The sequence below is a fragment of the Littorina saxatilis genome, linkage group LG11 (genome assembly GCF_037325665.1).
Source record: "Littorina saxatilis isolate snail1 linkage group LG11, US_GU_Lsax_2.0, whole genome shotgun sequence".
Classification (NCBI taxonomy): Eukaryota; Metazoa; Mollusca; class Gastropoda; order Littorinimorpha; family Littorinidae; genus Littorina; species Littorina saxatilis.
In genome coordinates, this window is record NC_090255.1 from 12,984,478 (window position 1) to 13,007,438 (window position 22,961).

Below are 22,961 nucleotides of genomic sequence, written 5' to 3' on the forward strand. Positions count from 1 at the left end.
TCCAATCAGGCCCACTAAATACCAAAAACAAGCTTAATCGAAACTGTAGTTATCTTACAAAGAGTACATTGCAAGTATCAATTTGTACAGAAAAACACATACTTTCAACCAGTATCAATCCAGATGAATGCTGTGTAAGAAACAACAATCGGTATTTCGTAACTGCGTCATGCATTAGTGCCTTCGGTTTCTTATTGCTGGTGTTGCGTGACGTCCTTTTATTTTGGCCTTTTAATCGATTGTTGTTGATTTACTGTACGGTACATCTTCACAAAATGCATACGGTATGAGAATTAAAAAAAAATGTTTCTGGCATTTAGTTGCCGCAAACTTTTTACAGTTTTTGTTTCAACAGTTCAATTGGCACGCCTTATTTAAGAGATATACCCCCTAAATTAAGAATCTATTTTATGCCAGAAAAATTATTTTGAGAAAGCATTTTTACACTAAAAGATACTTTCTGCACTTTTTGCAATGTAAACTATGTAGAAGGATAGCTTGGATGTTCCAAGAACCATTCATTTTTAACAATGTAATGCATGATTTTTTGCATTAAAGCAGATCTAATAACATAAATAAACCTCAATGTTTTGACATTTTCAGAAAATGTACCTGTGAAACACAGAAATCACATCATTCACAAAATTAATAAGTTTGTAATCAGATTGAGGGCGCCAGCAGATAACATTAATCTTTGTTGTGAATATGCCATGACTCTGCATGGTCGATTTAAAATTTAAAACAAGTGGCGTAAGGCAAAAATACAACATTTAGTCAAGCTGTCGAACTGACAGAATAAAACTGAACGCACTGGATTTTGTCAGCAAGACCGTATCGTAGGATCGTCAGTCCACCACTCGTGGCAAAGGCAGGCCCATATTACAGATTCTACTGAGCAAAAAGACTGGTTCGGCCTTCCATAATTTTGTCTAGGGGCGTTGTTATGGCCAGGGTCGCCACTGCGCGGGCTGTGACCCTGCTGTGAAGTATTAATTTGACGAGGGTCAACGAGACCAGATCATATGACTATTGAGTAGAGGCTTCGAGGTCAGCGGACTGTGGTGGAGTGGCTTCGCCACCAGCGGAGTTTTCTCTGGAACGCCAACACTGACATTTTACCAGGATACCGATAGATTCTACCGGGTAAAACGTCTGGTTTGGCCTTCCATAGTTTCCTAGGAGAGTTGTTGTGGCCAGGCCTTTGGAAACCAGAAGAAAGTGATGGCCGTCGCAATGGCGAGCATCACCATCAATGAGCAGACGGACACCGTTGCGATTCTCATTGATTCTGCGAAGACCACGGGTCCCGGTTCTGTATCATAGCTTCCCACATCTGTATCTGTAAGCAAGGACGAGTGAGGGAATAAGTAAAATCACACACCAAAAAACCGACAAAAACGAACAAACAAAACAACAAAAACTCAGGAAGATTACAAATGTTACCAAGGAGAGGTAGCCTAAGTATCTGTGTGTGTGTGTGTGTGTGTGTGTGTGTGTGTGTGTGGGTGACTGTGTGTGTGTGTGTGTGTGTGTGTGTGTGTGTGAGTGTGTGTGTGTGTGTGTGTGTATTGTGTGTGCGTGTGTCATTATTTTTGTTTGTGTGCGCGTGTGTGCGCATCTGTAAGCAAGGACGAGTGAGGGAATGCGTAAAACCACACCAACACAAGAAGGGCAAAGCCCATACGACTCACATGCTTGACCTTGACCTTTACATGACCTTGACCTTCAGCTAAACCTAGCAATGACATCATACACTAAGAACTGCTTTACACATTTTTCCTACAAGTTCAAGGTCATCCAAGGTCATGCAACACAAAGCTGTTAATTCAAGACATAGGAAGTACAATGGTGCTTATTGGCTCTTTCTACCATGAGATATGGTCACTTTTAGTGGTTCACTACCTTATTTTGGTCACATTTCATAAGGGTCAAAGTGACCTTGACCTTGATCATATGTGACCAAATGTGTCTCATGATGAAAGCATAACATGTGCCCCACATAATTTTTAAGTTTGAAACAGTTATCTTCCATAGTTCAGGGTCAAGGTCACTTCAAAATATGTATACAATCCAACTTTGAAGAGCTCCTGTGACCTTGACCTTGAAGCAAGGTAAACCAAACTGGTATCAAAAGATGGGGCTTACTTTGCCCTATATATCATATATAGGTAAGGTATTGAATCTCAAAAACTTCAGAGAAAATGTGAAAAATGTGAAAAATAGCTGTATTTTAGACAACATTTATGGCCCCTGCGACCTTGACCTTGAAGCAAGGTCAAGATGCTATGTATGTTTTTTGGGGCCTTGTCATCATACACCATCTTGCCAAATTTGGTACTGATAGACTGAATAGTGTCCAAGAAATATCCAACGTTAAAGTTTTCCGGACGGACGCCGGGACGGACGGACGGACGGACGGACGGACGGACGGACGGACGGACGGACGACTCGGGTGAGTACATAGACTCACTTTTGCTTCGCATGTGAGTCAAAAAGTGGTCCATATTAGGGGCCCTTCCCCTACCTAATGAAATTGGCGGGGAAGCATTCAGTGTGGAGTTTATTTTGGTTGCCGCCGGGCTGACTTCCTACAACAGGCGGAATGTATCGTTCACTAGACCACCACTATCATAGAAAGACTATGATAGTGGTGGTCCAGTGAACGATACCTCCCGCCTGTGTTCCTACCAGGCGGAAGTTATCGTTCACTGGACCACTACTTACAAAGAAAGACTACAAGGTATGTCACTCAGCTTCGAGTCGACTGTGTTCTTGGAGTCGCTTCCTGCGCACAATTTTCTACAGTCTGTGTGAGGTCAAATAAATACAGTTGAATGATTGTTTTAACTGTATGTACCTTTAATTTTCAGCTGCCGTCCCCTGCATGTTGTTTTTAACCATCATTTGGACGAATGTTCGTTTGCGAACCGCTACCCCATAGTTGGTAAGAAATCATGCATCCCGCACCGAATATGCATACCAGTGCTCATTGGTCTAAAACATATATGTAAATATTGCAGCAAAGGGAAGCTACCCACGGGAGTTTCACTTTAGGTTTTTGGCGAAGAGCAACTTGCGGAATAAAAATGAAGAAAACGTTATATTTTTGGTAAGTATTAAATTTATGAATATTCAGTTAATGACACAGGGTGTTTCAGAAGCACCTTCTTAGCATTGTTCCTTTTAGTTAACGTAGATTTTCCTGTGCCGGCTTGGCCCAACACAAAAATTGTGCCCCCCAAGAGCTGCTTGGATAACGTTGGCCTCTGCCATTTCGTTGCCACTCTTCGTTGCATAACAACGGAATAATAATAACCGTGAACGGAAGCGATGCAGACGATTTCAGGCGACCAATGAAAATAATCATCGAATATCCGGTTATTAACCAATCATAGCATCGGACTACTATCTCCTCGGACATACGACGCTCATCATTCACATGGGATCTAAGTGGTATGCCGTTGACGGGCACGTTTGGTCGCACAAAATACGGTTTAAAAACATGCAGCGGACAGGCAGTTAAATATGAAAGGTACAGATAGTTAGAACATTCATTTATCACGGCATTTGTAAAGTTACAAAGATTCTTGACATTGGCAATTATTTTTTGCATAATTTTTTTCTGAAGTTAGTGGAGCACAACTCGAAGCTGAGTAGTCTTTCTATGTAAGTAGTGGTCCAGTGAACGATACCTCCCGCCTGTGTTCCTACCTATAATAGCTGCATGTCACTGTTCGACACCTTGCTTTCTTCGGGACTATGTTTTTTTTTCTCAGTATTTATTCATTTGTTCCACTTACCTACTACAGCTGATGTGTAGCGGACCAAAGCTAGGACCGTCAGAAGCTGAGTCAGAGGCCACATTGAAGCAGCTTCCGTCCACTTCAGTTCCAGTCCAACACTGTCCTTCGCTCGACTTTTATGATCAACAAGAGGGAAGAATGGAGAGGGTCTGACATCGAACGAACGTCATCGTGGGTTTGACGTCATTTTTGATTTTCTCACCATGGCACGTCTCTGCACGGTGGACCCCCTACGGTCTTCAGTCTTGGTCGTAGTCAGTCGAGTCTGGCCGAGACTATGGCTGTGTGTGACCAAAGTAGTCAGTCGAGTCTGGCCGAGACTATGGCTGTGTGTGACCAAAGTAGGCTAATTTATTTATTGTCGAAAATAAAACAAGTCGCGTAAAGCGAAAGGGAAAGTCGCCAATCCCGGAGCAGTCGGCAAACTTGGAACAGCTCAATATACGATCAACGGGGAACAATTCATGAACAAATGTTTTGCAGAAATGTCTAGTGACATTCCTTGATATTATTCCAGCAAGAAAATTGACTACCGCGGCAAAACAAAACAAATGGTACGGTTTTTAAACTTTTCTTCCTTCTTCTTCTTATTTCGACCGTCTACAATTCGTATTATTACTCTTTATCTATATATACGTTCACATAAAATGATTGCTGTGATAAACCTTCATATATTTGCAATAATTTGAACGGAGAAAAAGATTTGAAACGTCACGTGTATGCAACAGAAAAACGTGAAATCCATGCAGGTGCCATGCGGCAATGATGGAACACATAAGAGAGGCAAACATGGAACAGTGTTCCAGCTTTGCCGCAATCTGTTCCATCTTACCCTCATCAAACAATAAACAGAACACTGCTGTTTTATTCACGTATTCAAATCTCTTTTCGGTTTTGTTGTGTGTTTCCCTTCTGTAAGTTTTATTGAATTATTGATTGATTGATTTGTTTGACAGTATTATGAGACCCGAACGGCGGTGGTTACCAGAAGAAATGGGCTGCGCTTTGTCGGCAGTGAAAAACGGAGATATGGGTTTGCGTTGCGCATCAAGAGCATGGTGTTACTGTCACAACTCTTAAAAGTCATTTAGAAGGAAAAAAAACAAATGTGCAAAAGAAGAAGTAAAGTTCACAGGAAGACCTTCTACATTAACACCAGAGATAGAACAAGAACTATTCAATAGCATTCTTGAAGCTGAAATAAATTTAGTCACCCCCATCGTTGTTTTGTACATTGGACATGGAGATTCTGGTCATTATGATTGCTTGGTTTCAGCAGCAAATGCAAGCCTACCTGCTGCTGATGTCCTGCAACGCACACCCACAAACACGTCGAAGAGAACATCACGAAAAAAATTATTCTGAAATCATCACATCTTCTCCTTTCAAGCAAAAGCTGGAGATTTCACTTGCAAAAAGGCGTGCAGGTCAACAGAAAAGAGGAAAGAATGAAACTACAAAATCTTCTGCTCAGAGAAACAAGAGGGGAATATCTTCTGATCAGAGGAAAAAAAGGAGAACATTCTCGACGATGCGTTCTATCCTGGAGGAAAGCACTTGGTACTGCTTCATGTGTGGCACCAACTCCCCTAAGCACATGATACAGTGCCAGAAGTGCACACAGTGCGCACACGAGGACTGCGCTGACAGCAGCGGATAAAAGGACTTCGAAATCTGTACTTAGCGATTTTTGTGTGTCTGCAAAATCAGTTCTTAAATCTGTTCTTAGTTATTTGCTTTGAGACTTTATGAGTAATGATTTTTACATTTAGTCAATTGGGTAGGTAGCCTTTTTATATCTATTTGTCAACAGAAGATGGGTACAAATGAAGCTGCGAAATGTCGTGGTACTGCTTCATGTGTGGCACCAACTCCCCTGAGGATATGTTATAGTGCCAGAAGTGCACACAGTAATCACACGATGACTGCGCTGACAGTAGAAGACAAAGGACATTGTCTGCGAAATCGGTTCTTTGCCTATTTTTTTCCTTTTTTTCAGGTTTTGTTTCTCAGTCCTTTTTAGACCTAGCCCTTATTTATCTTTTTGTTTTACATTTAAGGCTTAAATTGTTATCCGATTTGTTATTTCATTGGTAAAAATCAAAATATGATGTGGAAAAAAAGACATTTAAATAAAATGGCTTATTCAAAATGTTATGACGTATTTATTTATCTTGTGTGTGTGGCAATGTGTGCTTGTTTGTGTGTGAATGAGAGTGTGTGGGTGTATATGTGTGTGTGTGAGACACAGACAGAGCTAGAAAGAGAGTCAGGGTGTGTTTGTATGTGTTCCGAGTTTGACAACACAGTGTTCCACTTTACACACCCATGCGTCCAACCTGGAACAAATGCAGACATTTTTTTTTATTATAATCAGTCTGATGAGTTGCGTGACTTTTATTACCCAATATTGACGGACTGTGTGATGATATCTTCTGCTATGGTCTGTTGAGACAGTGATATCAAAATCGAGACCTCCGGTCTCGATTTTGATATCACTGTCGAAACAGACCAATAGCAGAAGATATCATCACACAGTCAGTCAATGTTAGATATATTGCTAATTCTCTGGACATTTTGTATTTATTGTAAAGAAATTACAAAAGTATTTGTCTCAGTTTTGGCTGTTCCATATCCCTCCCTCTGATTATTATTTCTTTTTGTTCACTCTTTTTGAGCACTGAACTTCGATGTCATTATTTTATTTTTTATTTTTTGAAGATGTGACTATTTACAAGACATTTTTGAACTTTGGTCGGCCTAATTAGATGATGGCTTCATCTTAGGTTGGGGTCAAAATTTTGTTTTGAGTTTTGGATTTTTGGGAATTGTCTTATTATTTTTGAGGGCAAATTGTTTTCCTGTGCTCAATGTCAATCAAGAACCATATTTGGGGCTATTTTTGAGGAAGGGTGAAAGACTTCTTCCTAGGTTTTGATCTCGATCATCTGAGCATCAATAGGAAACCCCCCCAGCTAGATAGGGGAAAAGTCAACTGTATTGCGGTTTGGTTTTAGTATTAGGCTATTGGTTTTTCCAAACTATACGTTTTGTTTTCTTGTGTTTCAGATCGTCCTTTTTGTATTCTATATTTGTGGAAGGTAACGGTGGTGAATGTGTAGTGACGTCCTGTTTGTTTGTATGAACGTAATAAATTTCTTGTTTATCTTTTAAAACACTGTGTTAGAAAATACATCTTTTTAGTACTGGGCGAATGACTGAGTGATTGTGTGTGTGTATTGAAATCGACCAATATAAATCCAGTCTATCACTTTAAACAAAAAGAATCCCAGGACCAGTGGCTGCGATCGATTGGGATCCCAGTTTTTGGCCCTGACACAATGAAAATGTGATTGTGAATTTGTCATGTGAAGGTGCAATAAAGAATACTGAAAGTATGTGTTTGACGTTTCTACAAAGGAAAATAAAGCTTGCACGTGAGATATCAACAAAAGTGTTTTTATAAAGGAAATTGAAAGAGCGGTGGAAAATAATCATGTAAAATGGTTTATGCGGTACAACAAAAGTGTGCGTGTGAAGTACAAGTATTTTAATAGAACAATATAATTGTGCGTGTAAATTAGTTTCATGTTAAATTGTGAAATAAAGCACAATGAAAGTGTGCATGCGAGGTGTCATGCCAATGCGTGTTATAAGTAAGAATATAAGTGTGTTTGTGTGTGTGAGGTTTTACACATGATTTGAAGCTGGTGTGTGCAGTTTAAGTATTCTTCTTGTTGCCGCGTTATTAACAAGCATAAAGTTGTACTACCGTGCTGTTCGTTTGTTTGCTTACTTGTTGCCTACGATTCAGGAAAATGTAAGTTGCTTGGTTTTGAGCTCATATGTGACCCTCCACCACAGAATGAGTCGCATGTCACCTTTGCATGATCTTCATATTTTTACATTTTCCTAAAGAGTCTTTTATGCTCTATCCAGTGGTGAAAACGTTTTAGAAAAGAGCGAAAACTGTTTGAGTTATAAGCCTGTGACTAAGGTGACCCTCACACTGTTACCAGCCACTATTAAGCCTAGCGCAGAACCGCGCGAGGTGACATGCGACTCATTTCGTGGTGGAGGGTCACATATTTGTCTGTTTATATGTTCCTATATCCCATGACCTCCCTTCATTGTCTCTGTAAATGTACTCCAGGTATATTTCTTGTATTTCCATTGTACTCTTGTCAAATCCATGATGTAACTATTGCACTCTTCTAACACATAAAATAGTGGATAAATAAGGGTGCACGAAATACATCATAGCTGGCTCTACTTTTTGTCGTCCTTGACATTCCAAAAGCAAATGTACCTGTAAGACCGGATGTGCAAGGGGTCACCACGCTTTTGAGAACATGCGCGAGAGTCGTTAGTTTTGGTCTCGTCTTGCCGAGACTATCATCACAGCGTCATAGATTTCATGAAATCTGTCATCCATCGCGTCATATTATGGGGACGTAATCTGTTATGTTTCCTTCTATTCGCAGTTCTGTTTCTCTCTTGTGATCAACATGACAAGCCGTATGTGTTTGGGTGTGTGTGCTCGTGCTCTCAACTAAAACAGAAGTCAAACTAGCAATCGTTAAAAACCCAGTCCGTTCGAGAAGCAATGCTATGCTCACGTGAAGTTACAGTATACCTGGTACACTATATCTTATTTGTGTTTTTGACCAAAATATGTCATAATTGGTCAAAAACGCAAATAACATTTATGTATCGATCGAATTCCTTTCAGGTACTGACTTTGTTGTTGTTTTGACGATTGAACGAGCACACACACATGCAATCAAACACATTACCTGCTATTCAGACTTGGTCGTGTGACAGACGTTTTCTTCCACACGAGATTACGTTGATTGTCTAACGAAGCCGTCAGGCTGAGTTAGACATCAGCTAATCGAGTGTGGAAGAAAACTCTGTCACACGACCAAGTCGGAATAGCATTTATGTCTCACAGCTTCAACAGAGGAGAGAACAAACACGTTTTGCGTACTCAGGCTTGATAAACCTAAACACATGAGCAGCCATTGTGGAGAGATCTACTTTTTGACGAAAGTGACCGAACAACTATGAATGACGTCTCGGTATATGTGAACTTGATGACGTCACAGTCATCGTCACAGTCTGTATCTTTTGAAGCATCGCAATCTTCATGACGTCTTTCTGTGTCTGCATCCGCGAAATGTTTGTTCTTTCCGGGATCTTTGTCATCTATGTTCATAACTCTGTACTCCTAGATTCAGACTAACAAGCCTTGTGAGCGAGCCACTTTCCAAGGGCAGCTAAATTCGTGTATGGAAACAGTTCTGTCGTCTGGGATGCCGTTTTCAGTATTCTCAGCGTTGAAGAATTTGTAAAGAAAGGAAACGATAACAGCAGGAGAAATAAAAGTCGTGTGTGCATTTTGGGGTTTTTGGAGGGACGATTTCGAGTTTGAATCCGTTCTTGCACATGCTCCAAAGCGTGTAACATACAATCTTGCACACGTTTGCTTTAGTTGGCAAAGAATGAAAGCGTGTGACATAAGCTTCATATTTGGGCGTTTCAGGTTGACCGAAACTTCAAAGGAACTACAAAATACACGTCATGTACTGACTTTGTTGTTGTTTTGACGATTGAACGAGCACACACACACATACAATCAAAGACATGACGTGTGTTTTGTAGTTCCTTTGAAGTTTCGGTCAACCTGAAACGCCCAAATAATGAAGTTTTGTAGGCCTCTGACGTCACATGGCTCAAAGAAGGGAAATCCAATGTCCAATCGATACATAAAGTTTTGTAGGCCTCTGACGTCACATGGCTCAAAGAAGGGAAATCCAATCTCCAATCGATACATACGTTCTTATCGGTACATCATCGACTACGACTGTTCTCTGGACTGTTCTTTGATGCAATTTGCGAGTTTTTCTAGCTCTTCTGTGGTGCAGTAGGCCCTTATAGACGATGAAGGTGTCCAAGATCTAAGGAGATGCGTGTGTAACCACTATGTATTCAGTCAAATCCGTGTAAGAGGCTTTCAGCTGACGGGGACAACCAAGCCACCATTATGCACCGACTTGACATAGATCAACAGACACGACGTGCCTTTAGAATAATGTGCAGAGGTGCCTCATCTGAACTGACAAACAACTAAAGCTTGATGTTTCCGTCCGACACGTTGTCTTTTGGATCTTCATGGGATATACCGTTTACAACACTCGTGATTTTGTATATGGCTTGTATTTCAGTCAAGACCCAGCGGGAATATCAAAGGGACTCACTCGCCAGAGGCTCGTGAGTCCCTTGATATTCATCCGCTGGGTCTTGACTGAAATACAAGCCATATAAAAAACCACTCGTGTTGTAACCTCTATATATATATAGTCTGAAACCCATCATTCCATAACATTATCATGATGTTCGCTGCTATTCTATATTTACCATCATCGATGTGGCGTGTGTGTTTGTGATTTGTTATATATATATATATATATATATATATATTTGAAATGACTATTTTCAGTGCCCATATTAATTTTGGTTAAGTCAATGTGGTAACAGTGTTGTCATCATTTTCACGAATTTTCATTCACAAACACCTGGGAAATAAATCTCATGTTTCCCATGCAATAAATCGAGTTGGTGAATGGGTTTGAGCTTTCAGGTGAAACGTGGATTGTCAAAGTAAAAGCCAATCAGGCTGATTGTTTGATGTGTGGAACCATCGCGGCTTTGGATTTGTGTTTCCGAGGACAACGATTGTAAGCATTCACTCTCAAATACCCAATCAATGTTGATAATTACCGCGGCGACTCATGGTCAATTTGCAACTTATCTCTGTAATCGCAAAATCCACAACGAAAAGTCATAAACACTTAAAAAGAAAAGAAATATGCTCAACACTTACTGAACTCACACGTATGATCGCAGCTCTGTACATTTTCAGACTGGAAGAAAAGCGTCAACAAGCCGTTTGACGTCACATACAAGGTTGACGTGTTGTCTCGAGCTACTGTGACGATGCTTTGTGGCCCGGAGTTGGATTCTAAAAATTCGTCTCCCTGTGGGTTATTGTGCATTTTGTTGCACAACCAAAATTATGACAAAAACGATGTTTGGTGGCTTGTCGTCAGACCAGCATTTTGTTGTTGGTCCTCGGAGAGCATATCGCCTTTTGTCTCATAATTTTAATAGATGAAACAAAAGACGATATGGTCCCCTTGGACCAACAAAAAAGCTGGTCCGTCAACAAGCCACCAAACATCTTATAATGTCACACGCATTCCTTCTTTGCCACTACTAAAGCAAAAGTGTGCAAGATTGTATGTTACACGCTCTGGAGCAGGTGTGCAAGAACGGATTCAAACTCGAAATCGTCCCTCCAAAAGCCCCAAAATGCACCCACGACTTGTATTTCTCCTGCTGTTGTCGTTTCTTCTCTTTACAAGTTCTTCAACGCTGAGAATACTGAAAACGGCATCCCAGACGACAGTACTGTTTCCATACGCGAGTTTAGCTGCCCTTGGAAAGTGGCTCGCTCAGGAGGCCTGTTAGTCTGAAACTTGACTAGAAGGACAGAGTTCTGAACATAGATGACAAAGACCCCGAAAAGAACAAACACTTCGCGGATGCAGACACAGAAAGACGTCATGAAGAATGCGATGCTTCAAAAGATACAGACTGTGACGATGACTGTGACGTCATTCACATATACCGAGACGTCATTCATAGTTGTTCGTTCACTTCTGTCAAAAAATAGATCTCTCCACAATGGCTGCTCCTGTGTTTAGGTTTGTCAAGCGTGAGTACGCAAAACGTGTTTGTTCTCTCCTCTGTTGGAGCTGTGAGACATAAATGCTATTCCGACTTGGTCGTGTGACAGAGTTTTCTTCCACATTCGATTAGCTGATGTCTAACTCAGCCTGACGGCTTCGTTAGACAATCAACGTAATCTCGTGTGGAAGAAAACGTCTGTCACACGACCAAGTCTGAATAGCAGGTAATGTTGTAGTAGATAGTGGTAGAAGTATTTTCGACAGAGCAAATATTGGATAATTTACGATTATGTCTGCAGCTTTATGTTTATGTTGTTGTGTGTAATTTTAGGCAGACATGTGTAATTATATGAATTTAACTATTATCAGTGTATTACTTGTTTTACAATTCAACTCCACATCAGCAGAAATATTGTTGAGAAGTTATCGCTGCTGACAAATAAAGTATTGACCTTTCCTGCTCTTTTACCGTTCCACTTTGAATGCAAACGGGATTGTGTCAGATATTGAAAGAACCCATGTAGTTTGACAATGTCGATTGTAAAGTGTGGGTGACGAGTTTTTGTTATTGACAAGCTTTGATCGAGTTTGTGTTCAATCCTCATACATTTCTACACACACACACACACACACACACACACACACACACACACACACACACACACACACACACACACACCCAACGTCCAACCAATACAAAACGAAAACGCCAAGCCAGATTTTTCGGGAAGTGAGGTTTTTATCTGAAATATTAGAAATAAGGAATTACAGTGTATAGCTGTTGGTACGTGGTGTCCGAATGAAGTCAGTGACGAACCCCAAAATGGCCGCGGCGCACAGGGCTACACTGGCAACCCTGGACAGGTGCATCATCTCCGCTGCTTGCTTGCAACTCTTTCTCAAGAACTATCATACAAAACCTAAGTAAGTGAAAATCAAAGAAAAAGATAATCCATGAAAAAAAGATGGACAATGATTTCTAAATGTACTCCTGCATATCTCCATCAAAAGACAAAACACTATAGGCCCTACTACACCGTTTCATTGTTGGCTGTGCATACCTACGGTAATTTCGAGAAGTTTGGCCTTTATCAAAAAGTAAAAGAACGAAAAAAAGAAAGAAAGAAAGATGACTCATGCACCCGGGGCCCACCCCCCCCCAAACAAACAAAAACAAAGGACAAAGAATGCATTGCTTGCAAGGTAAGTACATAGAAACTACTTGTCACATGCTACAGGACAAAAGGAAAATCCAGAACTGCTTACTTAGTTGCGAAATAACACGTTTCATGAAAAGGCTAGCAAATGTATTCAGCAAAAACTCTTCAATTGTCACAGAGATAAAGTTTGCTTGTGAATATCAAAGTAATTGAAAAACATATACAAAGTTTTGATATCAATCTACGGGTTTCTGTTCTTAATTTTTTTGTTCATATATTTTTCTGACACTTGACACTTTGTGCACTTATCTCCCCTTTTTTGTATCTAAAAAAAGCAAAGACGGTGAAAGGTTCTTCAATTATTGTTTCTCAACTGTACTGTAGCTTTAATACATTCTTGAGAACACTAATGTTGACATTTTCGCTGCTTATTACTCGGCGACTCATTAACCCGAAGCGAAATGATTGATTCACATCTGACATGTTTCGCCTACCTGCCAAAACGTTTTGGTATTGTTACTTGTATTTTCAGTCATTGTGCAGCCAACGTAGTTAGTGCCACAATTCTTGTCTACTCGATCACAATTATACGTACAGAAATGTTTGGTAATAATGGAGTACACAGGTATTATTAAAGCAAGAAAGAATTAAAACCCATTACTTCTGAAAAGGTTTTTTTCTTCTTTCAATATCATATTACTTCAAATGTCTAACCTTTTTATTACCTGATTACAGATACAGTGTATCACTAGAAAATCATCAGCCATTTATTCACAAAGTACTCTTTCTTTTATATCACAAAGAGAACAAGTTTCCATATTTGTGTATGTATTATACCCGCTTCTCTGATTTCAGACATTATGAGCCCTGTGGGGAACCATACACTACGGTACAACTTTTCTCTGCCTGCCAGCTGAGTTCCGTAAAAAACACTTCTTTTTTTTTTAAAGTTGCATCTTTACACACATATCAAAGGTTGTGAATAAAATATTCCTGTATTACAATAAAAGAACATCTCCATTTAACATAGGTAAGTAAAATACACCCATCATACATAGAAGTCTTGTACTTGCTTTTCAACGTCTGTTAAAAGAATTTGCAGTTTTTATTAGCAGTTTCCAATCAAACGGGATAATCGATACGGATTATCTGTAAAAGCATATCTAACTCCCTCTAACTAAAAACTGATCTACAATTGGCTCACGGTTCGCAATTGTTTTACACCACCTGAACTGACAGTATAATAATAATGATACAAATTATAATAATGATGATGATGATAATGATGATGATGAAGATGATGATGATAATAATAATAACATTCAAAAAAGTGCAGAGTATGGTTCATTAACAGTTTATGCTAATATCACGTCATATCACATGGTTTATCGAACGCATGAATACAAATAATCATAATAACAGTGAGATTGATATAACACAAAAAGGAATAACTGTCATTAGATCATAGAAACCATTTTACCCTAATAATCATGTAAGCCCATCCACAACAGAAATACGAATGTTTGAAGGGGTAAAATGTGAAGGTCGCTGAAATGTGTGTGCATTTCTTTAAGGGGGCATTTTCTTCGCTTAAATCAAGTTTAATGAACACACTTAAAATCGTTCCCAAGTGCGAATATTCAGCGGTTGTGAGTAACGGTAAATCACGAGTAATTAAACTGCAGACTAAAAGAAACTTCCTTTAGTATTTTGAACAGAATCTTCAATGATCAAAGAACCTAGCTGAACGAAGCACATGTTCACTACATTTCACCCAAAAACTGTTTTGAGGACAATTAATGTCGCGTTCCTTTTGTGGATGGGTGTAGATCGTAGAGAAGTTGCAAACAAGCAGCGGGATGCGAAGAGCAGCAAGCCAACCACAGGCTGAAGTCCTCAGCGAAGAAGAGCGAAGCGCCGGCCAAACAACTAGATTGTGTAGCGTGGAGATTGTCTGTACATGGTTAGCAAAACAACGTGGTTCCCTGGCAGATAACAGAACACACAAATCTTGCCACACACGCTACGGCATAGTCAAGTTTCTAGTTTGCTTTTGTTTGTTTGTTTGTTTAAACCTGCGATTAGCTGTTTGTTGTTTGGAGTAAGAAGGCAGAGACCGCGAAACCTCTCAATGTCCAATAATGACAAGAATGGTAAGAAAAAAAGCCCTTGCTGGCGGCAGACTATTGGTGCAGAATGATACCCGACGCTGCCAGCAGGGACACTAAGGAAACTGAGCTAGTGCAGCACTAAAGAGTCGGTCGTGGAAGTGGGTAGTAAGGGGCTCGGTGTGAACAGTGATCAGTGAAAGTTCAAGAGTGAAGGGGGGAGGTGCGGAAGAGAAGACGGGGGCATCGTGGAAGGGCGAGTTCAATAAGAAAACCAAGCACTCGTTGTGAGGAATATCATGGAGTCGCGCCTGCGCAGTGGAGGCAGGGAGGTCACGTGACACACCTCATCACGTGATCGCTGAGCCCTTTTTTTAAAAAATGTGTTCGCTCTCCGCTTTATGGGCAACAAGGAGAATGAGAGTGAGGTTTGTGAGTGAGTTGTTGAGTTGAAAAGAGGCAGGTTGCAGACAATGACGTCACCAATGACGTGATCATGACGTCACCGTGCTTTGCATTGTCTGCAGGCTTCCTCCACATCAGCGCTGACACACGTCACACACGTCACGGTCCGTCTGACGGACACACCTTTCACACCACATGCTAAGAAAAATCAATCAGTTTCAATCATTTACAACAGAAGAAAAAAAAACCATGAAAACAAACAAAAAACCATTTTCATCAATAATAATCAAATAATGTCATGTACAGCAAGTAACAAACAAAAGTGGGGGAAGGTTTGTTTGCGGGTCGTGACTTCACACGCACCGTCACTACACGTCATCACATAATACATGGAGTGAATGATATAATAGGCCACAGCACCGAACAAGCTTGGTCAGTCTGTCCACACTGGCGGTGAAGGAAGGTTTGTGCGGCAGCACCACAAGTTTCCCTACGGCCAAGAGCACAGCACTTCCTGCCACACTTGCTCACGTCCGCACAATGCCAGCGGTTCCTATCTGGTCCGTTTGCTGGCAAGGACGTGTTCCATCATCACTTCAGTGACCACAGGCCACACAAATGACAATAGTTATCTCTGACTAACGAATCGAGAAACGAACGAAAGAATTATGTTGATAATATCCTGTAAAGCGTGAGAAATCCATACAATATACATTAACGAATAAACAACCCAATGTGGTGAGCTTTGTACATGTGAGATAATAACGCAATACCCACGTGCGGGCGTAAGGAAAGGTGATTGGTCGGCACTGCCGTCACTTTGAGGCTCGATTAACCTCCGAACGTGCACCCAACACACGTGATATCACTGGCAGCCAATCGCTGTCCGTGGAGGTTTCTGTATCGAGTCACACACTGTATGTATCTTTCAGTTGGTCTAGTTTCCAGCTATCCAACGAGCACTCCAGTGAAACTGGGGGCAGAGTTATTGCACTAGGACGATAGGTACCAGACCAACCTTTGCTAGAAACACTTGGTATGCAAAGCTCTACCTTTCCAGGTTACAAATAAAAGTCTCGTGAGTCTAAGGAAGAACACACTGTATGCCAGTAACAAATACGAAAGCGCTATTTTGTGCTCATAAAGACGAAACTGGAAACTGTCACATTTCAGACAGCAAATGTAAGAATTCATAAGCACTTTAACCCCGAATCCCTTATTGTCAAACGCATTTAATCTCATTCGTGCACGTTGTCTCCCTTGTCCCTGTTTTTGCAACGTTGGAAAGGGACGGACCTAACCAGTGGTTTGGGGGAAAATCAGGCCTACTTTTCAAATGTCCACAGCGCAGGCCTACTTTTCATTAAATAATGCTCCTGAAGTCTACTGCAAGTGTTTTCTACTCACTGCGAACGATGTTTTTGCATATTGATTGTAAACCTCGAGTCCTAACTTACAACTGAAAAAAAGACATACTCGTTTAAAAGACAATAGCTGGAGCCGACCTCTTCAGATCAAAAGACTACAACATCCGTCAACTACTGTGATGCTACCAGGAAGGAATCTCAATATGTATCACCTACACACAGGGTGGGACGAACGTGGACAACTCTGCATAACATCTGAGTGGTTAATCAGTGTACACATCAGTTTTTTCTGCAACTGCAGTTTCAGGGGAAACTTAGAACTTGACGAGTGTGAGATGGCAATACCTTATACTGTTTGTTTCTTCAAATATTTGGCCCCTAGACAAGAAACAAAGTAATGACTTCCTTTTAAAGTTGTGGTGCCACTACAGTTCAACTTTTATTACACTTTTTATTGTACAGTAAAAGGGAATGTCATGCCCCGAAAATGTATTTCGTTTCGAATACCGGATCACCACAAATAGGTTTTGCCGCACAAATTGCAACATTACAAAAGCCTTACTAGAAGCGAGAACCCCTAATGGACATATGGGCACGTCTACTTACACGAGATGAAAGGAGAGGTAAAAAATGCGGGAGATGAAATGATGCTCACAACCTATGAGTGAGCAAGTACACCGAGAAAAGGGAATCTGGGGAAGTGGGTAGGGCTTTTCCTTATCACATTGGTATCGTTGAAAGACTGTTATGGTCAAGTTTCGAGGAAGAGAGAAGTCTTTACTGACGATTCCCGATAGCTGGTCAACGGGATGTGCCCCATTTCCTAACAGGAGAGTTGTACAGCATCATTTGGTTAGAAAGCCAGCTGAAGAATTCCTTGGAACGATATTCTTTTGACCAGTGGTGAAGATCAGGTCTTATTACTCTTTCCATCAAACAAGGTGCTTAACCCCCTCCCAAAGACACTTCCATGTTTTGCCACACATGCCCGCGTGACATCTTTGGTACTTCTGGTTTCAAAATGGCAAAATAAGCAGACCAACATGATTGTTCGCTTATCTTGAGGGATGCAAGGAAACCAACGCCTATTTCTTCATTCCCAATTCGTCACTTCCAAACATAAAGTATTCTGCAAATGTGCCTGATATGTTCATTCACCCACGTGTAAATAAGGAAATTAGGCAAGCTGACCATGAAACAACAGAATATCCGGAAAATGGGGAAGTCAACAATGTTTCCCCTGCTTTCTGAAGTGAAAAAGACTTAATCTGCGAACATATTGAACATGTTTTAATTTGACCAAATCTCCAGGATGATACACGTGGACTTTTTTCCTTGCACTCACTCAATGCTTGATCTTCCTACATCCTCTAAATTTGGATCAAAATTCTGCAAAGCAACTACATACGTAAAAGGGAGCTGCGGTGAATATTGCACACAATACGAGTATTCAATGACAAAGCCAGTGATTTGAAAACATGATGCCAGCTTATAAGGCATTACGACGGTCAAGAGAAAGTGGTTCTTACAACGGCTATGGAGTATTGGGCGAGCATTCATTTGAGCAGCCTAAAAAACTAGTTCTCGCATATCGGCCACCGGAAAGACACCTGGCCCAAGCCACACAGGAAGGTTAGGCAAGGGAATGCATGTCACTAGTGTGCAGCCATGGTCTTAAGCGCAAACATTCTGACAGTAGATCTACTCAGGTTAATTGTACTGGCAGTTCAAGATAGTTTCAAAACACCAGACATGTATTTCACTGCAAAAAAGTCTTTTTCGTGGTTAGAATTTTGTCTCCGACTAGCCCTTTGCTGCATACCTATTTGATCGCTGATTGCATTCTATTCTTTTTGACATATCGTTTCCTGATATCGTCATCATCCAAGTTTTTGGTTGTTTGCTTTTTGTTTAATTGTTTAACATTTCAACCTCTCAGGTTTTGCAAGAACATTCTGCCAACCAAATGAAAGAGACGACACCCTTCTCGTGGGACATCTGAGCTCTGATTACCCTGGTGTTGAAGATTCCTTGTGCTTCTGGTGACGGGTTAGTTCCCAACCCACTGATGTGGCAGTTGTGCGCAAGGTGTCCACTTTCATAGCACTCCACGCACATGCACTGATAAGCACACTCTCTCACAGACCACTGCAAAATGTTGACAGAATAATACGATTTCCCCCACCTTCTAGTAGCCAAGGGTTTTGTGCACTTGTAGCTTCCTAACAGTCAAGAGTTGTCATGGACAAATTCCTAGCGTCTTAGCAGTCCCTCCCTCATAGCATGTCCACTTGCAGTGAAGGGTGTCGCAACAGAGCTCATGCTCTCTACATATTACAAGGTGGTGTCGAATGCTAGCCCTTAGCCCCCTAGTGGTCAGGGGTGTTTTATACAAACCCATGCCCGGATAACAGTCAAGGGATTGTGGTGCTAGTCCCGAACTTCCAGGCAGCTTGAGATGTCATGCATTGGCGTCTGTGTGTGTGATGGTCCAGCATTCGTAGCGATGTCCTGTAGTCTACATTAAGCCACACCCACTCCCCAGGCCCCGCCCAAGGGGAGGAGCTAGGTGTGCTGAGCTGATAGTGTCCAACGGACTGGAAGCAGGCAGGCAGACCGGCTGGCAGGCTGCTATGTGTTGACGATCACCAGACTGTTCTTGGTAGGCGCTGTGGGCGAACTGGTGATCCCGGGAGGCGTGCTAGGATGAGACCTCTGATCAGAGATGTGGCTGGCGGAGACGGGGGTGGTTGGGGAGCCGCTGAGGGAGGAGGGTACGGTAGTCACCAGAGGTTCGATCACCGCTCCGTCCGTGCTGCAGCTGCCGGGCAGTCCTGACAGGGCTACTGCAAACAATGAGCAAGGCATTTAACAGAAACACATACAGATAGCCACCACCTCATGCTGTTCGTTTTGTTTGCCCAAATATCGTACAGGATACCACATTACTATCTCTAAAGATAAGATATGAAGTATTTAAACTACCAGACTAAAAAAGAAAGGAGAATGAATCGTGTGAGAGAAATAAACCACCTCTTAGATATTAGATCATACGAGTAATGCTCTTTGAAAAAGTATATTGTGAAAACAGCAAAACTGTACAAAATTTGTTGAACTTCTAACTATATGATGAGACTTGCATAGTACCTCATGTACATATCCTGAAACGATTTTTAACGCACCTAAGTATCTTGACTTAAAACAAGTAAACTTAAAAAGAGAACATTTCAAAACCCCAAAGAAAAATCTGCAAAATACACCACAACGGTTCAAGATACAGATATCACCATAATGCTTGGAAAAAAGTCAAACAAGAAAAGCAAATGCTTGCACACGACTCGCCTTCGTTACCCCCGCCCCTCCCTGATCCATCTTACACCTTTGAAGACGCCCTCCCTTTTAAGACCCCAAACCCCCGATAAGACATTTTCAAGACCCTGTTTTCTAAGATATTCTGTTCATAACCTCTGCAAGTTCAACCCCATAAAAAGACCTGATTTTCTCCGGGTTTTGTAGGATTCCACTACCCATGACCCCCCCCCCCCACACACACACACACACACACACACAAAAAGAAAAAAAAGAAGAAGCTGTTCCAGCTTCATAAAATAATGTTCAAGAGAACTCTTTATGTGACCTATTTCAAACCATTTAGTTATTCAACCCTAAAAATATTTCACATATTCAAACTTGCACAACCCCAAACCTCCTTCCCACCACCATCACTAGCCTGACATACTTAACATTCACCAAATTTTGAAAACAGATATCTTTTTTTTTTAAACAAGAATCATAACAATTACTAATTTTCTTGACCAAATTGAGTTTTGGCTAGCCCAGACAAAATATGTGACCCTCCACCACGAAATGAGTCGCATGTCACCTAGCGCGGTTCTGCGCTAGGCTTAATATAAGTCCGGGGAGTGTCTGGTAACCGTGTGAGGGTCACCTTAATCACAGGCTTATAACTCTTGGCTCTTTTCTAAAACGGGTTTCACCACTGGATAGAGCATAAATAACTCTTCAGGAAAATGTAAAAATATGAAAATCACGCAAAGGTGACATGCGACTCATTCCGTTGTGGAGGGTCACATATGTTATACTCGGACACTTACATGACCTCATTTCTGACACTATGACATTATAACATGATGTCATCACCAATAGTCTAGCAAAACCTTTTTTTTTTAAACAGACACTGAGCTGTGACCAAATCAAACAATGACATCATTGCCTGATGACCTCAAGACTTATTTTCTTGGTAGCTCAGTGGACATTTCAAAGGTGAAAATCTTCTCCAGCAAACATTTTCATGATGTGACTTTCAAATTTGATGGAAACACGCCAAATTTTGGTCATGTCTGCTGATTATTAACACCTACACTTTTGTGAAATTTGGAGGCTTTTGCTTCCAAACTAACTGAGAAAATATCAACGTAAAGTGTGTACGAACATGACCCCGCTTTGACCCCAAAATGTGACGGGGGTAAACCAAACTAGGGTCATGTTGATAGATTATCAAACCCTCGACGCGTTCAAAGTTTCAAAATTCTAGCTTCAAAAGCACTTGAAATAACGTCAATGTTAGGTTATTATGAATCGAACATGACCCCCTGTGACCCCAATACTTGACGAGGATCAAACTTAGGTCAAGTCGGGAGATTATCAAACCCTATAAGTATGCAAGCTCTACCTTTAAAAACTTCCGAGATAACCTCAACGTTAAGTTTTTATGAAACAAACATGACCCTGCTGTGACCCCAACATTAATTTTGACGAGGGTCTACCAAACTGAGGTCACTTCGCGTGATTATCAAACCCTAAAACTGTGCAAAGTTTCATAGGTCTAGCTTGAAAAACATCAGAGACAACCTCAACGTTAAGTTTTTTGTCCACGGACGGACGGACGGCCGTCCGGACAAACGTACGGACACATATGAATCCTAAGACTCACCAATTACTCAGGTGAGTCAAAAACAAAATTAACACAACCCGTAAAGAAGTCGAAATTTACGAAACAGAAACGTCAGAAACGGTGCAATATACGCAGGAAGGACAACGTTCTCACGGATGATTGTGAAGAATCACTGCTACTTCAGCTGCTTTGTTTTTTTGATCGAAGAACGGACATTGTTGTTACTCTCGAATGCTTCTTCGATTGCTTCACGCTATCACTCTCTATGTGTTGCTCAGTAAGGTTTGATGAGCTCAGGCGGTTCAGGGAGCCTGAGTTAAAAGTAGAGCTCTCAGACTTCGAGCCTCCTGCAAACTCGGGAACGAATGAATCTTTGGTGGATTTGGTGGATTCAAAATACTCCGAATCCTCGTCAGCAGCCAGGGTCTTGCCTCGTGGGTCAAAAGCCATGATTTGTGACCCCAATGCCATGATGGACACATCTTCAGTTGAAGACATGACGGATGTCGCGCTCGACCTACGACTTCTTTTTGACATACCTGACGAGCTGCCCAAAAAAACCTGGTCGGCCTCCATCCCTACATTGAAGAGAATAATAAATACTGTAGTTACTTTTTATCTAGAAAAGATATTGAACAAAGGGAAGAAAATAAACAAAGGAACGCCGAGTGACAAAGAACAAAGGTTTTTTTCATTACTTTTTTACATTTAGTCAAGTTTTGACTAAATGTTTTAACATAGAGGAGGAATCGAGACGAGGGTCGTATGTATGTGTGTGTGTGTGTGTGTGTGTGTGTGTGTGTGTGTGTGTGTGTGTGTGTGTGTGTGTGTGTGTGTGTGTGTGTGTGTGTGAGTGTGTGTGTGTGTAGCGATTCAGAGAAAACTGCTAGACCGATCTTCATGAAACTTTACATGAGAGTTTCTGTGAATGATATCCCCAGACGGTTTTTTCATTTTTTTCGATAAATGTCTTTGATGACGTCATATCCGGCTTTTTGTAAAAGTTGAGGCGGCACTGTTACACCCTCATTTTTCAATGAACTTGATTTAAACTTTCGGGACACTCAGCACAAAGATAGAAGCCAGAGGTGCCCCCTAACGAAGCGATAAAAACTGCTCAATTTCGTTTGCTGCTGCCAGCAGTGTTGACATTTCGCAGAGAGATTTTAGAGCTATGATCTATTATGGCTACTGCCAGGGAAACTTTTGTCAAGAGTGCTTTTTAAGTTTAAAATACTGTTTTGGAAATCAATCTGCACCGAAAGCCACTGTTTTCAGGTGGTTCAGACAGTTCATTACTGGCGCGTGGACGTTAAAAAACGTTGACCGTTGTTATGGAATGGCACCAATGGTTACCCCAGAAAACGTGTCCAGGGTAGAGTCTCTGATTGAGAAGGACCCACAAATGATATACGCTGAAATACAAGACAGAATGAAGATTTGATCGGG

The 22,961-nt window shown here is 41.1% G+C and overlaps 1 protein-coding gene and 1 long non-coding RNA gene across 9 annotated transcripts in view; both read right to left on the reverse strand.

The window, feature by feature from the left end:
- Window positions 1-584: 584 nt before the first annotated feature.
- On the reverse strand, window positions 585-4,071 carry LOC138980766 (uncharacterized). The gene is made up of 2 exons (XR_011460439.1): window positions 3,801-4,071; window positions 585-1,339 (listed from the first exon to the last, which is right to left on the reverse strand). It is a non-coding gene; the product is annotated as an uncharacterized lncRNA (long non-coding RNA).
- An 8,203-nt stretch (window positions 4,072-12,274) lies between these two features.
- LOC138979783 (potassium voltage-gated channel protein Shaw-like) overlaps window positions 12,275-22,961 on the reverse strand; it is a 170,139-nt gene continuing 159,452 nt past the window's right edge. For 6 of the 8 annotated variants that reach the window (XM_070352521.1, XM_070352524.1, XM_070352519.1 and 3 more), the window contains 2 exons: window positions 21,666-22,090; window positions 19,340-19,443 (listed from right to left, as the gene is read on the reverse strand). In XM_070352521.1, coding sequence (XP_070208622.1) covers window positions 21,693-22,090 — 398 coding nt within the window. In that variant the 3' untranslated portion in view covers window positions 19,340-19,443; window positions 21,666-21,692. Of the gene's footprint in view, window positions 19,444-21,665; window positions 22,091-22,961 lie in introns of all 8 variants that reach the window. The other 2 variants (XM_070352523.1, XM_070352522.1) reach the window with 1 other exon arrangement.